This window comes from Egretta garzetta, unplaced genomic scaffold, assembly GCF_000687185.1.
Source record: "Egretta garzetta isolate BGI_Z169 unplaced genomic scaffold, ASM68718v1 scaffold56, whole genome shotgun sequence".
Classification (NCBI taxonomy): Eukaryota; Metazoa; Chordata; class Aves; order Pelecaniformes; family Ardeidae; genus Egretta; species Egretta garzetta.
The window spans coordinates 9,717,014-9,737,756 of record NW_009260182.1 but is presented as its reverse complement, the minus strand read 5'-3'; the positions used below and the strand labels follow the sequence as shown (position 1 = coordinate 9,737,756).

General features: G+C 35.8%; 1 protein-coding gene across 1 annotated transcript in view; it reads left to right on the top strand.

Moving 5' to 3' along the window:
• ERCC6 (ERCC excision repair 6, chromatin remodeling factor) overlaps positions 1-20,743 on the top strand; it is a 47,289-nt gene that overhangs the window by 11,574 nt on the left and 14,972 nt on the right. Inside the window, exons 6-8 of the mRNA XM_009641900.2 lie at positions 7,013-7,138; positions 10,963-11,121; positions 15,774-15,909. Of these exons, the coding sequence (XP_009640195.1) occupies positions 7,013-7,138; positions 10,963-11,121; positions 15,774-15,909 (421 nt within the window). The remainder of the gene's footprint in view (positions 1-7,012; positions 7,139-10,962; positions 11,122-15,773; positions 15,910-20,743) is intronic.

The window sequence follows — 20,743 nt, the reverse complement described above, 5'->3', positions numbered from 1 at the left end:
TTGGTAAAGTATTTACTATTTTATTGAATCAAACTGTACTCTTCACATTTAAATTAGACCAATATTAAATCATTTTTAATTCAGTGTTTTCATCAAGAGTAATTTATTTTGATTGAAAGCTTTAATATGACTCACAGTTTAAATTCATTCAAACACATTTTTTAATAACGTTAAGATTGTGACAATTTATCCTTAGCAAAGTCATATCATAGACTACATTTCTTTTGGTTACTAAAGTTACAATAAAAGCCGAAATGAATTTTAGAAATATCAATAACTGTAATTGCTACCAAAACACTACATCTCTTAAAAATTTCATAGCTACAGTTATTGTGGCTGTTAAGCTGCAGCTGTCCACATTGACGTTTTTATGCTGACACCCCCAGGTAATCTTCATTATGGGAAATGCCATGAGAAAATAAAATGTAGTGAATTAAGAAACATATTAAGAATGCTGTAGAAATGCTGTCATTTGCTTACATTTATGTCTTGTTTCATGTCAGTTTTACTTTTGAATGCAAATGAATGGGTGAGATTATGCTATATTTTACCCCTGAGAGAGGCAGGGGAAAATCCTTTAGGATTACTTTAGTCTTCTGAACATCTAGTTTTGTGCTTGGCGCTGAATACAGTCCTACACTCTTAAAGATTGAAAATTAGTTTCCTTAACATTAAAACTTTTCAGAGATGGGACTTGAAGAGATTGGTCTGTGTCAAGGGGAAACTACGATTATGTTGTTAAAGCACAATAATTAGCTAACTGCGGGACTGCAAAGCATCTCTCAAGCAAGAGGCTGTTTTCAGAACAGGAGCTGGTGCTCTCTGCAGTAAACAGGGTAGGCAGGAGAGCACCCAGCTCTCTCCTTCTAAAGGCTATTTGCAGCAGTTGGCCTAGTCACTCCAAGGAAGATGTGATTTAGGGGAATGTTAAAAAGGAAAAGTTGGCTATACAGAATTCAGCTCACACTCTCAGTAATTTCAGTTCTTTTCCCTTGCCATGGGTCTTGCCTTTCTCTAGTTACTGTTATTGGAGGCATGTTGCTGTGCAGACACGTAGGAGAAAAAAAATCTTCTGTTCTGAAAAGGTTAACATCTAAGGTGAATCATAGCTTGCAAGAATAATGAACACAAGGCAAGGCACATCAGGGTTATGAAGAGTAGGGTAAATAAGTAGGATACTGTCAAGCAGCTCAAAGGTAAGCTTAAGGTTCAATGAAAAGCAGTGTCCCATCAGTCCCAACTGTCTTTCACACTGGCTATTACCAGCTGAACCCAGAGGATTAGGTAATCAGTCTCTAGGATGGTGCTGAATGACTCAGAGAGTTGATCCCCATCAACAGTTACGTTATCGATGTATACTTTGTTGTACTCAACAGTGACCATCTTGGTCTAGAGCGTTCAAAATGGGCACTGGTAGAATTTTAACATGTTGCCTTCTGCCTGGTGAAATGGTCAGGTCATGGCAGAGCCAGTTTCTTTGAACGGTATGGAATGAGCGAAAATGCACCTGTTTTCAGCTTCTTTTACCTAGGATCACAAAATAAAAGTAACCTTGTAAGCACATTAATGGCACATGAAATAAACCTTTTCTTTGTTCTCAAAAGAAAACTGCTGAATGGTTTTTTGTATTATTCTCAAGGCTTTGCAGATGGAGAAACTACAACTTACCAAGATTTTTTTTTTTTGGTGCCTATCAATCAAAATTTTCCTTTGCATGTATCAAAATGCAAAGTGTAAGCATAACCAAGTAATTTTTGCTGCTTATAATATACGTAGCTAATGTGTTACATTATTGACATCACTAATATAATATCTGCATAGGTAATAGCTTGGAGTCAAAAAATTAGCAGTCTTATGGCCACTATTCCCATAGCAGTTGTCAGTATGTATTTGCCTGCTGCTTCAAAAAAAGGCATCACGTCATGTTATGGGAGACAAATGCTGTATCTGTGTTTTCTTGTGTATTCTGCATAGTTTGTGGGGTACAGTTGTTTGAATTCTTCAATTGCTGTCAAGTGCTCAGAGGCAAAGCTAGGAAAGCTGCTTCTTTCCATGTCTCCCAGGTGACATCCAAGCAGCTGAGTAGTTGGAAGTTGTGGCTATCAGTGCACAAAGCAGTTGATACAAAGATTCAAATAAAAAAAAATTTGCTTAAAAATAAGTTGTTTTTCTCAGATCGGTTTTCATGCACTAGGTCTCTTTGAAGTATCTGAGTCATTGAATCTCTTGATGTTTCAGAGTTATAAATTAAAAAAGGATTAAATATTACCTTTCCTGAAAGATACTTTCTTAGAGCATCCTAACTGCTCTTTAAAATGACAAAGCCAAGACACAAATGAAGATATATTTTGGCTCACTAGCTGAGTACACCTTTCATTCTAAGCTCAAGTGTGTAATTGTCTACATCAGTCTTAATTTACTTATGGAGACTTGTGGTACTAACTGCATGTATTTCATCTGTTAGGACGTACCAATTAAATCCACCCATATAGACCATAAAAAGTTAGATCAGAAAAGTAATGCTGAATACTTCAATTTAGCAAATTAGACTAATCTGCAAGGGATTCTTAGCTGTATAAAATAGAAAACATATTGTGTTTCACAAATGCAAACTATATTAAACACTCAGCTTGGTTCCTGACTGTATTTAAAAAAAAAAAAATCAAATTGTGCTCATTACTGTTTTGGATGCAGAATTTCTTTCTAGGGTATTGCAATAAGGGGGGAAATGGGCTTAGTATCTGAATACATTCTTATATTAAGAAAGATTTAATTGTATGATATATAGCTTTCATACTGCACTTTCAGGATAAAATTGTATTATGTCAGTGACCATGGACAACATAAAACAGATTTCCGAAGGTCATGCTTTTATTTTCAGGAGACCTTGGTGATATAATAAAAGCTGTATTTTCTGATTGTTTAGGCATACTATGATGTTTGACTGAGGTGTGTAAGGAATATATTGACCAAATGGTCCATAAGTTGCTGTGTATTTAAGTCAAATATGAGCTACTGCTGTTTCTCCCTCCCTGTTTGATTTTGGGGGAAAGGTACAAGACCAGACTGACCAACTGACTGATCTGGTCTAGCAAATAGTGTTTGTCTTCCCACTGCAAGTTCGGGATTTATCAGTTCAAATTGTAGACCTATGTATTTTCTAGGTATCTAATAATTTTAAGAGAAATCACAACATTGATCACACTTCTTGCAGAAAATAGTGTAGTTATATTAAGGTGAAGTGCCTAAATTCTTGGACAGCTATGAGCTAATCTCAGAAATGTTTTTTTCTTGGCTGTTTCTGGATCATTTTTTCTAATGTACACTAGAGGGCAATCTGTTTCTTCCCAGGGGAGATTGAAGCTCCAGTGTTGGCTAGTGGCAATTCGTATTGGAATATAGAATTAGAAGCAAACTCTTGTACAAATTATTGCCCTGCTTGAGTATAATATGGATTCTTTACCTAGCTGTCACTTTGGAAGCTTTGTAATCTACAGTTGTTTTGATTTTAGTGTGGCAGGTAGGAGTTTTCTTCCCTGGTTTGAGTCTTGTCATAACCCAGTCAGATAAAATCAAGTTCTGACATGTCTCAGTTCCAGTAATTACACAGTCTGAAGCAATAGCTGCCAGGTATTTGTCAATTTGAATCGTTGATCTTTTTCTGGAACTCAGAAGAATAATTGACCATCTGTGCCTGATAGCACATCATTGCTGTACTGAACAAAAATAAATGTGTTTGTATGCTTGCCTCTAGAATGTATCCTATCTGCCTGCTCCAGAGCATGAATGTTATTTTCCTAAATCAAGCATTTAACAGACTGCTAGTCTAAGGTAGAGATTTCCATTCATGTGTTGGGGTAGATATATAAAAGTATCTGTGGGGAAAACTTTGACACTTTATGTATTTTTAGTATGTTCTTTTTTTACTACTCAACTGGATATGTGATTTCATATAATGAAATAAGAACAATCCAATAATAAAGATTAGCAACTTATCAGTTCTCAGTCAGAAAACTGAAGGCTATCTTTGTCTGTCTTTTTTTTTTTTTTTCCCCTGCATACGAGGCTTTTACTCTCCATCGTGATTTTTGCTTGTGAAGATTTCCTGACTTAAGAGATAAAAATATATTCCAGTGAAGCTGGCTCCCTAAACCTGTCATTGTGTTGTCTTAGTTTTTCAGTGCAGTCATTTTTTGGCAGTTACTGTAACTTGTGTGTATGTGGAGATGGTGGTGTTTCTATTCACGTAATAATACCACAGTTCCAAGTTTGTGACTGGTTCCATAAAGGCTGACTCTAAGTATTTATTTCAAAAGGCACTGGTGAAAAGCTGATCTAGAAACCAGCCATAAGTAGCTTTCTTTCATGAGAAAGGGTACATGATTGTGTTGTTTGTATATGAAGTGTTGAATTTCTTCCCTTTTCTCTTTGTTCGTAACCCAAGGTTTTTTTTAAAACAAATTTGCCGGAGATGCAGAAACCTTTAAGTGGAAGTTCCAACAAGTGTCACTGAAGTAAGCGGTCAGGAAGACAAGAGAAACTCTACTAATGCTCCCCCTGGAGAAAACGCACCTTGAGCTTAACTCTTGTCATGAGTTTGCAGACCTGTGGAAGATGATTTTGAATGACCTAACAGCAAGAAGAGTGTCTTTTAGTCTTTTCACTTTATTTCATACCAGAGAATGCAGAGTAGTGTCCTTAGGAAGACAGGCATCACTGGTTTAATTGCCCCCAGAACTGCTAATACAGTTAAAAAATACAAGGGGAACACCAGACCTTCATTGCCTTTTTTTTTTTTTTTTTTTTTAGTTCACTAATGTGTTCAAGATAGAAAACTTGATTCAAGTTTGATTTTTAATGGTTTTAGCTGGCAGGATTTTTCTCTAGTGGAAAAGGCACTTCTCATGTTAGGGTGGAAGGAGTTACGGTACTGCACGTGACATTGTGCCGCTCTTAACGTGGCTGAGCTAGATAGCAGCGTGGCTGAAGTCTTAAAGATTCAGAGCAACTCTTGAGATGTTTTTTAGTGTCTTCTGGTTTGCTTGCCAGATTGGAAGTGCAAATGTCAGGGATGGCAGCTGTCTTACAGGCAGAATTTTAACAGTGACTTCTATCTCCCTCTTTTTGGCTAGTTAGGTCAGGATATAAATCAAGACAATGAAACTGTTTAAGTTATGTTTCCATAGCTGATGTTACTGTCAACTTTGGGCCAGAAATTAACTAACTTTTTAATGATTATGCTTCTTTTTCCTGACCTGGATAAAATTGGGCTAGTAGCTTTGAAAACATGAGGCTCTCGGCCCATAAACTTAAAGCACGCTGGATTGTGCATAGCCAGGCTGGAAATAAAATACAGTTTGCATGTCAACCTCTAGGTGCAGTTTGTCTTCAAATGCTTGAAAGGAATGCAGAGCTTTAGAGACAAATCAGGATAAATAACTTTAAAAAAAAAAAAAGAGGAAAACCTGCATTTCTTCATGTTTTTAAATAGTTCAGAAATCCTTTTTCCGAGAATATGGAGCGTGTTTTGGGGAAGGGGGTTGGAGTTTTTGGTTTTTTTTTAGAACTCTGTTAATCCATTATCCTGCTTTTTTTTTTTTTTTTTTTTTCTGCTACAGAGGCAACCTAAGCTAACAAGAAGCCATTTGTGTAATGGGTAAATGGTAAAATGTTAGCAGGAGGGAAACAGACTATTCACTCACTTGTAATGTTTGTCATGCAGAAACTGGAGGTGTACTGGAAAGCTGTTGCACCCAAGTCCTCTTCCATCCAGTTACTGCTGGACTGTTTTAGAGCACATTCTCCAGGGTTTCTTCAATGCAGAGTTAAAAGACTGGACAGATGAGTTTTCCAGCACGTCACTCAAGAGGCTGTTTGTCATTTAATGCAATAGTTTTCAGTGCTAGGTGGCTTAACGTAGGGTTTTTTGGCCTGAATTTTCCATTTGCTTCTTTTCATCCCATCACTACTAATTATAGTTATTTGGGACCTGAACAATTTTAGTCTTCATATTTTATATTTCAGATACTTATAGACTGTCAGGTCTTCTTCTCCTTCCGCCTTTTTATGAGATGAAATATGGCTGCTTTTGCGCTGCACACAGAACAATAACATAAGGATGTTTTTCATCTGTTCCATAGCTTGCCAATTTCTAAATAATTTTGTTAGTTTATACACCACATTTAGTGAGCCTGCAGTGGATGGCACTTTCACAGGAGGATATCGGCAAAACCCGAATTGTCTTTGAAGTGCTGTTGATTGGTTAGTACATACCCAGCTAGCAGTAGCATTTTACTATTACAGGTAGATGGGTTTGGGTCACTAAACACAAGTCCATAATTTCCTTGGATATTGAAGATCGTTTGGTGCTTTTTCAAAAATGGGGGCAACGATGGGATGTGAGGGTAATTCTCTAACTTGCCTAGAGTCTAAATAAGATTAGGCTTCAGACCACAAATCACTCTGTAATTTCAAAACCTCAAAAAACTTGTTCTCTTAATAACGGCTGCTTCTCAGATTTAGAGCATGACACCACAAAGATGGTGATGTTTCCAACTGAGTCTTCTGTATAAGATTGTACACAGCTGCACATTTCTCTAGGTGAAGGAAGTTATTTAAGTATTTGGTTAAATTAATAAAATAGCTTTGGAATACTGATATTTTTGTAGGTTTGTTAATGGAGGTTTAGGAATTTAAGGTAGCCAGATTTTTTTTGTGTTAACTGTTGATTCCATTACATTGGTATTTCTGTGTCTAGAAAATTGTAACTAGCTCTAAAAGTCTGAAGGCTTGTAAGTAAATAGTCAGGAGTGCATGCACCTTTTGATATATTGGATATTTTGAGCATTTACTTATATAATTCTCTCCTCCAAAGAACTGTTGTTTAAATCGTGACATCAGAGAATGCATTTTTGTTGGGTTTTTACCTGATTGAAAATTCAGTCTAGTTTTCATATAATATAGTATCTTTTCTATGCAATAATTTAATGTTGTTGTCCTTGTGTCACTCTAGGAGGTGGCAAAAAGAACGTTTGAAGGACAAAGAACATCAAACAGCTGAGGAACTTTCTGAAGAAAGTGACACTGAATTTGAAGAGGGTTTCAAAGTACCAGGGTTTCTCTTCAAAAAGCTTTTCAAGTATGTATTGTGTACTTTATTATTATGCGGCTGTATGCTGTTAATAATAACAGTAGTGATAGTCATAGTGATTTCTGGATGCCCTTTGCTGCAACTTTTACGTCAGTGAATGATGCCTCAATTTTCACTTCAATTGTTTCTATAGGATTATTTCTTTTAAAAAGGCTCCAGGATCAAACTCCAAAGAAATAATTTATTACAAGCACAAAATGCAGTTACATGAAAATACAAATGATAGCTGGCTGATGTGAATATTGTGAATGTGTATTAGCTAAACTACAAATTGAGAAGCTCTCCTCATCTATTTTTAGAAATGCTGTCTTTTTTTTTTTTGACAAGTGCTTGCTTTTAATTCAGATGCGGAGTGGTAGAGTAACTTTACTTTGAAGAATAAGGTGTTGGCAAGTTGTGATAAATGAAAACAAGAAATGTAGGTCTTTCTGCGATTGGGTGGAGTGAGTGAAATTTTATGCCCATAAAAAATAAAGGCAACTTTACATAACTACTCAAAATCTACTCAGAGTAACTACTTATAATTCATACTATAAAATAGTCTTGACCATTTTGCCCAGTATAATTCTAAAACATGGAGAGTGCATTCTTAATTCCTTTAGTAGATGGAAAACACTCTATAACTCATTCTTTAGTTATTTAATGCTGGATTACAGATTTGGGCATGACTACTTTCTGTTTCAGTTGGTTTTTTTTTTTGAGACCGTGGTGCCCAGTGACACTTTCAAGTTCATCTCAAAAAGCTATTTACAAAATGCAGCCCAAACAAGCTAGCAGCTGACAAGTTAACTTCATCCATAATCTCTCCCTTAACTTTCATGCATAGTAGGCTTGAATTCGTTTTTGTTTGCAACATTTCACACAGCAGGAAAAACATCTTCTCTTTCAAAAGCTAGCTCTCTCAAATCTTACAATTAGTGTAGTAGAAAGCCTTGGTTTATAACAGGCGTGTGTGGTATCCCTTCCAACAGGACCACTTAGTCTTAACCTCAAAGAAATTATTATTGTTGTCCTGAAGTTCCTCAGAAGGAGAGCACTAGCTCTGAGATGGAATTGAATTAATGACTTGGTTGTCAGGACCATACACAGCCAATATGTGGTCTCCAGTTGTTTATGCAAAGGTACTGCAGAAATAATGATCCTGAGAACGGATGTGTGGTCTGAGTAACACGAAGGGAATTGAAATAAAGCAGACAACTAAAAATTAATCTTAGAGATACCAGCCTCACTAATGAAGGGTATCCCTGCAAGCATGAGTCAGTTGGCAAAACTTAAGTGGTTAGAAAGATCAATTGAACTGAATGATTCATCTGGCTTCTAACTTAAATGCTGAAATCTCCAATGTAGGAAGACCCATAGTCAATAGGCATTAAACCTTGAGTTCTGAGCAAATTTAGTGCAAAACGTGGTAGTATATTGACACAAGGAGGTGCATAGCAGTATACTGTAAGTGATCTTTCTGAGTAGTTGAATTCAATTCCAAAGAAGTTAGCTCACAGTAGAAATAGTGTGTAGACTCTGAAGTTTGTTCTTTGGTCAGCCTTTTAAAGTGGACAATCTGTTACTTCCCTATATACTTGCCTGCTTTGAGGAGCATTCAGCAAGAATACCATTGGTGCTGCTGTGGAGTAAAACCATAGTGAGCAAGACTGACTTATAAACATTGCCTTATACTATCTGCACTTGGCCTGAGAGAATGCTCTGTATAAACAAGAAACCAGGTTTCTTCATTATTTGCTTTCAGTGTGCGATTTCCCTGATACGTCTGAAATGCAATTTTGTCTCAGAAACAATGCAGCTAAACTCTGCTAGCTACTGTGGTAAATTTTGAGGGATGCATCACAGCATGATTGCTCAAGTGAAATACAGTCCAAACATAACTATTTTGGAAGACCAGACAACATTTTTATTTACTTCTACAGTGTTTTTGGAATAAAAATCAAAACATAAAAATTGGTGCAATGATAGCATAAGATGAAAGAGAATTTATTATCATCTCTCTATATAACAATAAAAATTACGGGGGGGGAGGGAGTGTAATTCAACTTTTGCATAGTTGCAATTATTGCATGTTTATATGATTACATAAAGAAAGCACCTGCATCTTTTCCATTTTTAGATAACCTTGGAGCAGAATTTTTCAGAAACTTAATTCTCTACTATGAAACTTTCTCAGGAGAACGGGGGAGAGGGAGAAAGATGCTTATAAATGGTGCTAGCTTTTAAAACACTGCATATAATCCTAAGAAATAATACGAACTAATATCAGGAGTTTCTTGAATGGTTGTCTTCTGAATAGACATGCTGGACATTAGTCTGGGGGAGCAGCTTCTGACTGGCGTTAGGGTTCTCTCCAGTACTTCAATATTTCCATCAGAAAGTGTTTTGTCTTCATAAAATGTAGTAATGGTAGCATTTTAACCCAATTATAGCTAATCCTTCAAGCCATTTCATAGCTGGTTTTAGACTGCTGCATTTTTAAGGTGAATTAATTTCTAATAAAAGGGGTTTTTTTTAAGGCTTTCTTGGTATAATGCATTTGAGACACCAGCAGATAGTATGATGTCTGAACCATTAGATGTGTTCTTTGATCATCTTTTTCTAACTACTTAAGCTGTTTGTTTGTCTCCGTTTAGTGTTCTCTAAATCCATATAGAACTCATCATAAATTGATTTTTAATAGTACTTTGTAGACACTAGTGTCATTAGCTGTCAGTAGTCCTAAATAGTATTTGTTCAAAGAGTGGAACGGGATTTTGAAATGCACACAAGGCATGCCCTAAAATGAACAATCCCTGTTTTTTTTTTTTAAAAAAAAAGGTGTTTTGCTCTTTGCTGTGCTCTGCACTCCAGGAATGCATACCATTGAAAAAATTATATCAGTAACCTTGTTCTTCCTCTAAGTTACAAGACACAGAAGTGCTGAAAACTGTTTGGTGTTTTTTTTTAATTGTAATTTAAGTATACTGTTTCTTCATTTCTGTTTTGTTTTCAATTAAACCCATGCACGTGGTATGTTGTTCCTACTGGTCTCACTATTTCATATCACTATAAAAAAGCATGTCCTAAAGTGATTCTCAGTCAAGCATCTTACCTCCACCTTTTATGTTGCCACTGTGAACCTTGCTGTCTAGTCTACTTCTTTTAACTGGATTCTATTTCACGTTGTTGCTTATACAATTTCCAGTGAATGACTGGGAGTAGAAACTGCCCTGATTCTCTCATGTAATAATGCTCTGCTGCATCCCATTCACTGGGATAGTTCCTATTGTTTTGCCTTCCAAAACATTTTGCCTTGCTGGCTTTTTTCTTCATTGAAAGAGACTAAATGTTAAGTGAATTTATGTAAAAATAAAGCATGCTTTGGCAGATGTGATCAGTTTTCACAGTGGAGTGTAAAGTCAGTACCCCTCACAAGTCAAGCTTTTCCTTCAGTTCAAGGTATATGTTCCAAATAATGTAATTTACTAGACCCTTACATGATGTCTTTTCTGAAAAGATAATGCTTTGTTAGAGTAGCTTTCCAAGTTGCTTTTAACACTTAAAATATACATGAAATAAAATACCCTCTAATTACCATGACTATCAGTTTAATTAGAAATGTTTTAGTGTTGCATAAAGAATGAAAGTCACATGTAATGTCTGAGTGCATCAAAAATGTATGACCTAGTAAATACAGCACTCATGTAAAACACACATCCAGCATGTTACTGTAACTAGTATAAGAACCTTGCCAAATGATTAATTCATGAGTACTTTCTGTTATGATCTGTATTATCAAACATTTGCCATCTTCTTTTTCCTTGTTTTAGGTACCAGCAGACAGGTGTTAGGTGGCTCTGGGAATTGCACTGCCAGCAGGCAGGAGGAATTCTGGGAGATGAGATGGGATTGGGCAAGACCATCCAGATAATTGCCTTCTTGGCAGGTCTGAGCTACAGCAAGATCAGGACTCGTGGTTCAAATTACAGGCAAGTGCTCCTCTGCAGACTGTCAGTCTGTGGAGCTCAATTAATATTTCATCAGATGTATTGCTGGTGGAGGAGGGTCCTGTGAATTATTAATGACATTTCAATTACAATATTCCTTTAATTCTTTTAGTGGGGGACATCAAAGGAAAAATTTTACGAGACAATGGAGCTGTAGGGCAGGAAAAATTAAACATGTAACACTTTTAATGAATTCCAGGCATTGATGCTTCATTTTGCAGATGAGCCGCACTAGATATTTTGGGTCAATACAGTGTCTAAGGTTAGCTTCCACAAATGGATTGTTTACAAACTCAATTACATTAATATCAATAGTTTACACAATATGGAATTTTAAATTAGATGTAATACCTTTAGTTCCATTTATTAAATTTTACATTAAAATATTTGTTCTGGCAAGCCACCAGGTGAATGCTTTACAGGAAGAAGCAAGCTGATTTGCAATGAAAGTTAGAGTTTCTGATCGGCAGGGAATTATCCATGCCAAAAAAATAGTAGTAATAGTAAAAACAGTAACTTACACAAAGGAATTTCCATCTGCTTTTTTTGTTGTTGCTTTTCAAAACTATGTTAGAGTACTGGCCTTTCTTACCAGATCTTTTATGCTTTTTTGTTGCTGAACAATGTTTTAAAATTCCTTCTTCATAGGTGAAATTACCGGAAAAGATACTTGTTGGTGTCCTTGGATTTACAAGTGCACGCGTACAATAATACCTGATTTTTCTAGTTCTGCTGGCCTGTTTACCTGATGCATATTACTACATGCAATTAAGCAAATATCATAGTACCATACTAAACAAAAATAATTAACTTTATATAGAGGCATATTTAAATTATGTTCAGCACGCACATGAATTATAAGATGCTTTAAAGAGAAAATATTGTCTTTTCTCCAGTTGCTTCCTACTGTAGTCTTTATATAAAAAAAAACTCCAGGTCCTCTATCACTCAGGCCAGTTGATTTACATTGATACGGCTGCCCGATTTAAGGATGCTAATGTACAGATTATTTCATGTAAGTATATTCCCTTCCCCAGTTGGAAGACCGGGAAGTTGATGGAAATCCTTCAGGAACATCTCTTGATGTAGTTACACAGTTAAGACCTAAGACGCTACAGTGAAATTACAATAAAACTTTGAAAAGGTCAAAATATAAATACACACCTAAGTCACAGTGTTCTTTCTGCATAGAAGATAATGTGCTCAGTTTCATTTTTTGGCTGGTGCATGTCATTAAGTCCATCATGATAGTAATTCCATGGGAGGAAACAAGGTTTAATATTTTGGTGAAACTTACTCCGATATTGCTTGTGTGCTGTAAGGCAGAGGGTCTAAACAACTTGATCTTTGCATAGTCAAGTATTTTCTCCATCTGTATTCTGAACTAGGAAGGCAGTAACACTGGCTAGCTAGCTTTTGTCTGAAAGTCACATAGTCTGGTAAGCAGAAGATCTTCTGGTCTGTCTGACTGAGAAGCAGGCATTAAGCACGGATGTAGTTGTGTTGTCAGCATGTTTAGATGTCTTCCAGCCTAGCTCATATCCCATTACCTTGATGTGTAGATGGAGCTAGTGTACTACCGTATGAATCTGGCACTGTGGGCTTTCCCAGCCTCAGCTGGCCTTCTGTAAAATGGAGATAATCCGTCATTCCTATGCAGAATTGCAAAGGTTGTTATATTTGGAGGCACTTGAGTGTTAAGACAATAGGGTCACTTTTGTTGATAATCAAAATATTCAGATAATATTATTTTCTATCGGTGAAACTTTCTGCAAAAGTATTCTTTAAAATAAGGTGAGTAGAAATTTCCTTTTGTAAACTACTTCTGATTCCAGTGCTTTTCTGATTTTGAAGGAGCCTGAAGACTAGCTGAAGTAAGGAACTACTTGTTGCGTGGAGTATATTACAAAAATTAAAGTGTTGTCTTGCTTCTAAGCATTTATGGACAGCTGGGGAGAGCCAAACGTCACGTGAGGTATCATTAGAAGTGTTGCAGCTGTGGTGGTGTAAGGATGCAAGGGAAGCAAGATTTATAGAGGGGGAAAGGTCTTTAGTTAGACAAGCTGAGACAGTTGGAGCAAGCAACAGCTTTCAGACCAATGGTCCCTTCACAAGAAAAAAAAAAGGCAGCAGCAAACTTCAAGTAACCCATCTCTAGCCTGTATCTACGCTGAAATCTGTTGTTGAAACCTGTTGAAGGGCTTGGGGGTCCACAAGTTTGCTTGTTTCCAAATACATTATTCTGTTTAACAAAGATGTTACCTTTCACTACAAACTCTCTTCATTTATTTGAGAGATCAGCTGAGAAACTCTGCCATAAAGCTTGTACACTGATTATTTACTCATCTGTGCTCTTTGGGATACTGAGATATAATCATACACATCAAACATTAAGGCTCAATCTCTACTATGAGTGGCAGACAGATTAATTTCCATGGTGCTTACATAAATAAAAAGCCATTGCCCCAGAAAATTTGTATTGTTCTTGCTGCCCTGTTCTTTTATTTTCACAAGGATTTGGTTGTCATTTCAGTTTCATTTTGAAGGCATGATTTACCAGGGCATGGCAATAGACCTGGTTATAATGCAACATGTTTTCCTCTGCTAGTTTTTTTGAGTATTTAAAGATTATAAAGATAGTATGATTTCAGCTTCCTTTTTCTTGGTGGTAAGTTGCAGGAATAGATCTTATTTGCAATTCTAATCACATCCAATTAAATAAGAACTAAAAAAGGATACTTTCTGTGAATTTGGGTTTTATAAACCAGGAACAACAGAAGAAAGAGATTTGGATCTATTGATCATATATGATATTGACCATAAGCTATTAGTACAATGCAACTGTGAAAAAAGGACAGAATACATTATGACAATATATTTGGGGTAGGAATGGGGCAGTACAAGGCACCGGAAGACTTTGGTTTGGAATGTTGTTAGTGTCAGGTTTGTTCAAGGAAAACAAATATAAATCGGATGGGCAGCAGAGCAAATCTGTTGCAATGATTAGGAGAATGAAGGATGCCTCCTAAGTGTAGCAAGCAGAATTGCGTGGCTTGTTTAGTTTTGTGAAAGAGCCCAGACTAGAGAAGTTAGGTGATTCTCTTATATAAATAAATAAAAGCTCTCAAGAGAAGGATAGAATGTTGGAAAGTGGTTAGAGCCAGACTAGACACAAAAGAGGTTTCACACAGCCAAGTGGAGGGGGAGTGGATTTTCTGAAAATTGATCAAAGTAAGTGTGAACTCTTTGTGGATGCTGAGGGGGGGGGAAAAAATAGCCAGATAAACCCAGCATGTGAGCTTGTTTGATACAGAATAAACAGAGGTAAATTGTTACTAGCCATGAAGAATGAGAAACTAATACGTTCTGAGAAAGTTGGCTGGTTTTGCTATAGATATTTTTGAGAGCAGTAGCAGTGGTTATTTGGTTTTGTATCATAGTTGAAGTTTTTTTGTACCTCCCAAATTCTAACTTGCCCCTGGATTGCTGGGATATTTTAATTAGACTATGTAAGGTTGTTATATAGTATTTTTTCATAATGAAAAGGATAAGGAACATCCAGGTGGTTGTTGTGCATATGTATAAGCTTTTAATAAAGAATATTATTTCTTAATGTCAGCAGTTTCTGAAGGCATTAACGGTTTGGCTTTTTTTTTTTAAAGCAGGGTATTGCTGGTGTCTGGGAAACCCTTCTTTATTGCTCTATGCATGTGATCTTGAATGTATACTGTGATCTTTTGAATTGTTTATTTATCACCACTTGAATAGTACAGTTGGCCAGACACAGATCAGTATGTGATAACTGTAGCTATTGCTTTTGTTTGCAAAGTCAATTTGTTATGTTTTTTTCTAAAGAGCAAATATATTTGAAGAATCACTACTAATAACCACTACTTAGTATATTTCCTATATGATTGTTGGTATTTGTATGTGATGGTAATATTTCTTGTTTGGTTGTTGTGCAAGAGATTTTTTCCTTCTTAACCTTAAGAGTAGCTCTGAACTTAATCTACAGAAAGACTTTGCTTCAAACGTCCTCGGTAATTCTCAGAAACAGTCATATGATTATGAATAGGAAACCTATGAGACAGTTTAAGCCCAGCTCAGACCTCAACTTCCATATTCTGCTGCTTTAGAGTCCTTGTCTTATCTGTAAATTATGGTGATAATAGTACAGTATATTACCAACATGAAGCAGAACACCTGTGTCTAAGTCAGTTTGTGAGACTCTAGCTACACATTCTTTTTAATAGAAGTAATAAAATAGTTGTTTGTTAAATGATTTCTTTTCTGTTGTAGAAACAGCAGTCACCCAAACCTGATTTGTATTACCACAGGAGGAAGTTCCCTTATGCCTTATTGTTTGGAGCTTTTCTATTTCTGTGTTTATCTTGATAGATGTATCCATTAACTGTTCAGTGGATAGGTTCTTACAGCAGTACCCCTTTCATCTTCCTCTAAAAAACAGACTTCCAGAAAAACAATGTGCCAATTAATTTCCATAGCATTCATATTCCACTTGAACTATAAAGTGTGTCATTTTAATATGTGTGTATTTTAATGAGACGCTTAATATAGAGCATTTATTTCATGTTAAAGGTGTGGGGTTTTTTTTCTTGAATGCTTTATTTTAGGTACCAGGGATTGGGTCCAACAGTGATTGTTTGCCCGGCTACTGTGATGCATCAGTGGGTAAAAGAATTCCACACTTGGTGGCCTCCATTCAGAGTCGCCATCCTCCATGAAACTGGTTCTTATACCAACAAAAAGGTAATGGATGACATCCGTTTTGTAGTTCCAGAAGCTTCTCTTTTTTCTTTTTTTTTTTTTTTTTTTTTTTGCTAGCCAAGAAAAAATATACCCTGTTTCTGAATGTTTCTGTGCAAACTTGTGCTCTTTCTCTGATTGTTTTAAATGAACAAAAAGTTCACTGTCTTGTATAGATTTGTTAGGAAACTGGACAAAAAGGGGATGACACGCAGTATATTATATTGTGATATAGACTAGCATTGCCTGAACAATTTAAACATAGTAACAGCCCTTGCTGGAGCTTTGCTTGTACTGTAGTCCATGCTAGAAGTTAATGAATAGACTGCTTGTATGCCAGATGTATGCTTCTAGTACTGGTGAATTCTTTCTTCAGAATTCTTTCCTCACACTTCTGTGCATCAGTATACCATTGATTTAATATTCAGTACCCTTTGCTTGCACAGGCAATTTCTCTTCAGTTGGTCAGTATGTCAGTTGGTATCACCTAGTCTCATTCTCTTTAATGACAGTGTTACTTTGTTGGTTTTCTTTTTTCCAAGCAGTGCCTTTTCTGGCTTCTAGTTTTCTTGGCCAGACTCTTACTATGCCTGTTCTTATTCCATTTCTTCGGTTGACAAGCCTGACTTCTCTGAAGTTTCAATCCTTGGTACCTTGCAAGAACAAAACAAGGAAAACTTAGATTTTTGTTTTCCCTTGGCCTCATATTTCAGATGCTTAAATGAATTTTCAGGATTCAGCAAAGCATTTGAAAATTTCTCTTTAAATATTTATTGAATTTCTTGTAATAACTTTAAAATGATATGGTGCTTAATTGCACTTGATTAAACGTATTCTGAGGTAATTGATGCAGTTACAGTACATGGCAAAAAAGGAATAGCATGCTCTAATGTGCTAATAGCTTCCTGTTGTTCAATTAACTTGATATGTTTTCAAGCCCTAAAACTCTGTTGACCTCAATAACATGCTCACATGTCTTCCTAAATTAAATTATATGTGCTTATTTTGGGGTATTTGTTAATTAATGCACTTGACAGACTGGCTCAAATTTTTCTCTCTCAGGGATAGTCAGGTTTTCAAGACTGCTCCTTCCCATTGTCCTCCCACAAATGCCTATTCAACAACTTAAAATTAAGGAATTTGGATACGGTATGATCACTTTAGATAGGTTCAGTTCTCTAATTCTGCTCTAAGGCCTCATCTTCTGAGAACTGCAACAGTATGCTTTAAACAGGTGTCACTGCTGATGTGGTCTTCACCTCACGTACATTTTTTTCCTAGATGTCTCATAATCAAAGAAGAGCAAGCTTATGACTAAAGTTAAGTTTAAAAAAAAAAAAAAAAAAAAAAAAAAAAAAAAAAAAAAAAAAAAAAAACTTTCCCATTCTAGTTCTCCTTATACCTGTAAGGAAAATTTACTAATTTATTAGCATAAATAACACTTGTACACTGAAAATATATCAGCTAAAATAGAGGCCAGGTGATTTACTCCTGCGTAGAATTTCTTTTCAATATATATTCTTTCTATGAACATGTTAGTGCTGATTTGATCTCATGATAATTCCATCTTCTCATAACCTCTGGCATTACAGGATACTGCTTTTGCATATGTTAACTTTATAATACTCATCCAGGGATCATTCTGCCCTTACGCTCTGGCATAAGGCATAAACTTAAATAAGTTTAAGAAATAAATAAGAAAATTGTGGTTACACTGCATAAGAACATGTTTGTTCTTTGATTGAGATTAATTTTACATGGCCAAAAGCCAAGCTGCTGTGCACCTGTGGTCTCAATGTTGCACAGACATGTTTGGAATTAAACTAACAATAACAGTTCTTTCTGGTGATAATCACATACCATTTGTAAAGCCGTAACATTACATTCCCTTATGCTGGTCAAATGCTGGACACACAATGCAGCCCTCAAAAGCAGTTGTCAGTCCATGATGCTTGCACCTGTGGAACCCATCTATTTGACGATGACTTTGCACATTGAAGATTTAAGGCCTCCTACCCTCACAGTAGAATACACAATCTGCATGTAAAGAAGATAAGCTGCAGAGGTTACGGTTATTGGTATGACTGCATATGGAACCTCTATTTTAGCCAAAGGCTCTATTTCTGACTTAAGGACCAAACTCAGAAGTAGCATTCTTGTTAAATATGTGCTAAGTGCTCTAGCTCTTTTTATTGCAACTTTTACATTATTAAACATTGTAATGTGTTCTTTTGAAGCTTCTTCATGGTGCCATTTAGATTGTTTTGTTGGGGGCAGGGAAATAATAGAGGTTTTATAGGTTGAATTTATGGATCTCTGGGCTTAATGGTTGGTTATGAGATAGTGATAAGCCTGCTGAAGAATGCATTTTTGATTCACAAGTGATATATGATTGTGTAAGTGACTAGATATTATCTCTGTAAGTTCACACTTGCCTTAAAGGTATCTGAATATTTAGAGAATTTCATAGGTATCACTAGTCTAGTTCTTTAAGTTCAGTCTTAACATACACATTTCTGTTTAAGAAAATTACCATTTTTAATACATAATATTCTAGAAGAGTTCAGATCCTCTTAAATATTTTTAAAGGGCTACTTTATGCTAAAAAAAAAGATAAACCTTATTTCTGTAAGCCTCCGTCAAAAAAATTTTCCTCTTTTTGTAGCTTCAGAAACAAACTTGTACTGACAGGAAAAAAATATTTGCTTGGAAGTATGTCCTTACAATAAAACATAAATGTTTTAGCCTTAAGAAATGGTGCTTGCCAAAAATCTTCCAGTCTTTGTATACTGCATGTGTTCCAGTGAAGACAAGGCAACACAATCAACTTACCACCCTAAGTTAGGAGAAAATACTGTCCTTGAATTTGTGAAGGCCTGAAATCCTGTGCTGATCAGAACTACGAGATCAGAATTACTTGATCTACTTGCATGTTCCTCTGTTCATTAGCGTCTTTTAAAGACCAGAGTTCTGAATTTCAAAGCTAGATAACTGCTGTGTAATCTTTTGGCATTAATAGGATTTGTCTCTCTTAAGCTGTTTTTTGGGGGGTTTTTTGATTGGGTTGTTGTTTTTTTTTTTCAGTTTTACAGTGCATGCCCTGAAATATTTCATTGGTGTGTATCTTCTGAGGGGAAAAAAAAAAAAAAATTAAACATGCCCAAATCTAACCAAACAGGAATTGTGAATTAAAGAATACATGATAAAATAGCATAAATTCTGAAGTGCCACAGCCTCAAAACAGCATGTACCCAATATTAAATCTGTTATCATATTTTAAAACATTTAAAATTCTTCTAAGAGCTGCAACTAAAGTAAAAGCAACCTCTGAGAAAGTACCCAATGCAGTAAAATGAGAGTTAATAAGTGTTGTAGTGTGAGTTGATAAAATTGTGGTGTTGTATTTCTTCACTGTCAGCACAAATCTTTGTTTATTAAAAATTTAGCTTGAAGGAAACTTTAATTAATTACAGGTTCAGTAAATCCTGACTAGGATTCTGCTGTGGTGTGTTTACAGTGAATGGCCTTCATGTGCCTGTGTTTCACTTCTGTTCTCTCTGCTACCTGACAACGTGATTTATGGCTGTTGTTTTCTACTAGTCCACTGTTTGCCCTCTAGGAGGGATTGGTCTCTTGAGCTTCCATAATAACAGCAGCACTTTCACAAAACATCTTTTAATGACAACAGTGTAGCATTCTGTAAGTCAGGCTAATTGCAGACATCCCCTATTAATTGCAAAAACTAGGAGAGGTTACATATTTTACAAGCTTTTAATTTGAAATCGCCCGAGATGATTTGTCTTAAGTGTTTGGGTAGAGAAGTCTACAATATTCTATGATAGGCCATTGCTGAGACTCTAGGACACAGTTGCAGACTATGGGCAATGTACCAGGTAGAATTAAACTTTGGATGTCCACACCTGCTTAGAAATCCTACTCCGTCTGTAATGCAGATTTTTCCAAAGATTACATATTCTCTTGAGAATCACGATGTCAACATTAAATAATGTGTCATGGTTTTATCAGGAGATGATAATCAGAAAGTAGAAATTCTTCAACAGTTAAACACAGAAGAGCTTTCTGAATTTTGGGGTATGTCTGAGCAAGAAATCTTACAATAAGAGTTCATGGATTTTTAACACCATCTGAGTCTTTGAGATGGGTTTTTCCCTTTTGCTTTTGTTGGGTTTGGGCTTTTAATGGTTTAAATTGTTTGTTTCATCCAGAATTGCATCCCAGCCCATCATCTTCTGTTTAAGTCTTCTCAATATATATGTGGAGGATAAATGCAAGAAAGATGAGTCTTGAATACTGTGAATGCTGTGGAAGGTGATATAGACGGTCCCAGCCCTACATAATTTACAGCCATGAAGGCTAGTAGTAAAAACTTGAGGAAACCACATAGCTTACAAGAGAAGCACAAGATTTGAAGATTAATAAAAAAATATATTAATCCTATTAATGAGAAAGGTTGGACAGAATTTAGGATTAACCAAATAGATTTTTTGTGATTGTTTTCCAGTTTTTCATTTGTTTAATTTTCCTCTAGCATTCTAGATCTTGCATGCGGTACACAGAACTGAGTTTATGAGGTGAATATAGGAGAACTTGAAGAAGCCAGTTACTTTAATCAAATTTAATGTTTGTTGTTTCAGACATTGCCTTTAAAAATAAATAAATAAATAAAGCCTGTGATTTCCTTTTGACCAGGCTTCAGGTCAAATTCTGATCTGTTATCATACAATATTCAAGTGCTCCGTTCTTTTACAGATGAGCTAAGAATCATATAATCAAAATCTTGCCTATACTTACTTTCTTTGCAAAGTAAATCGTACAT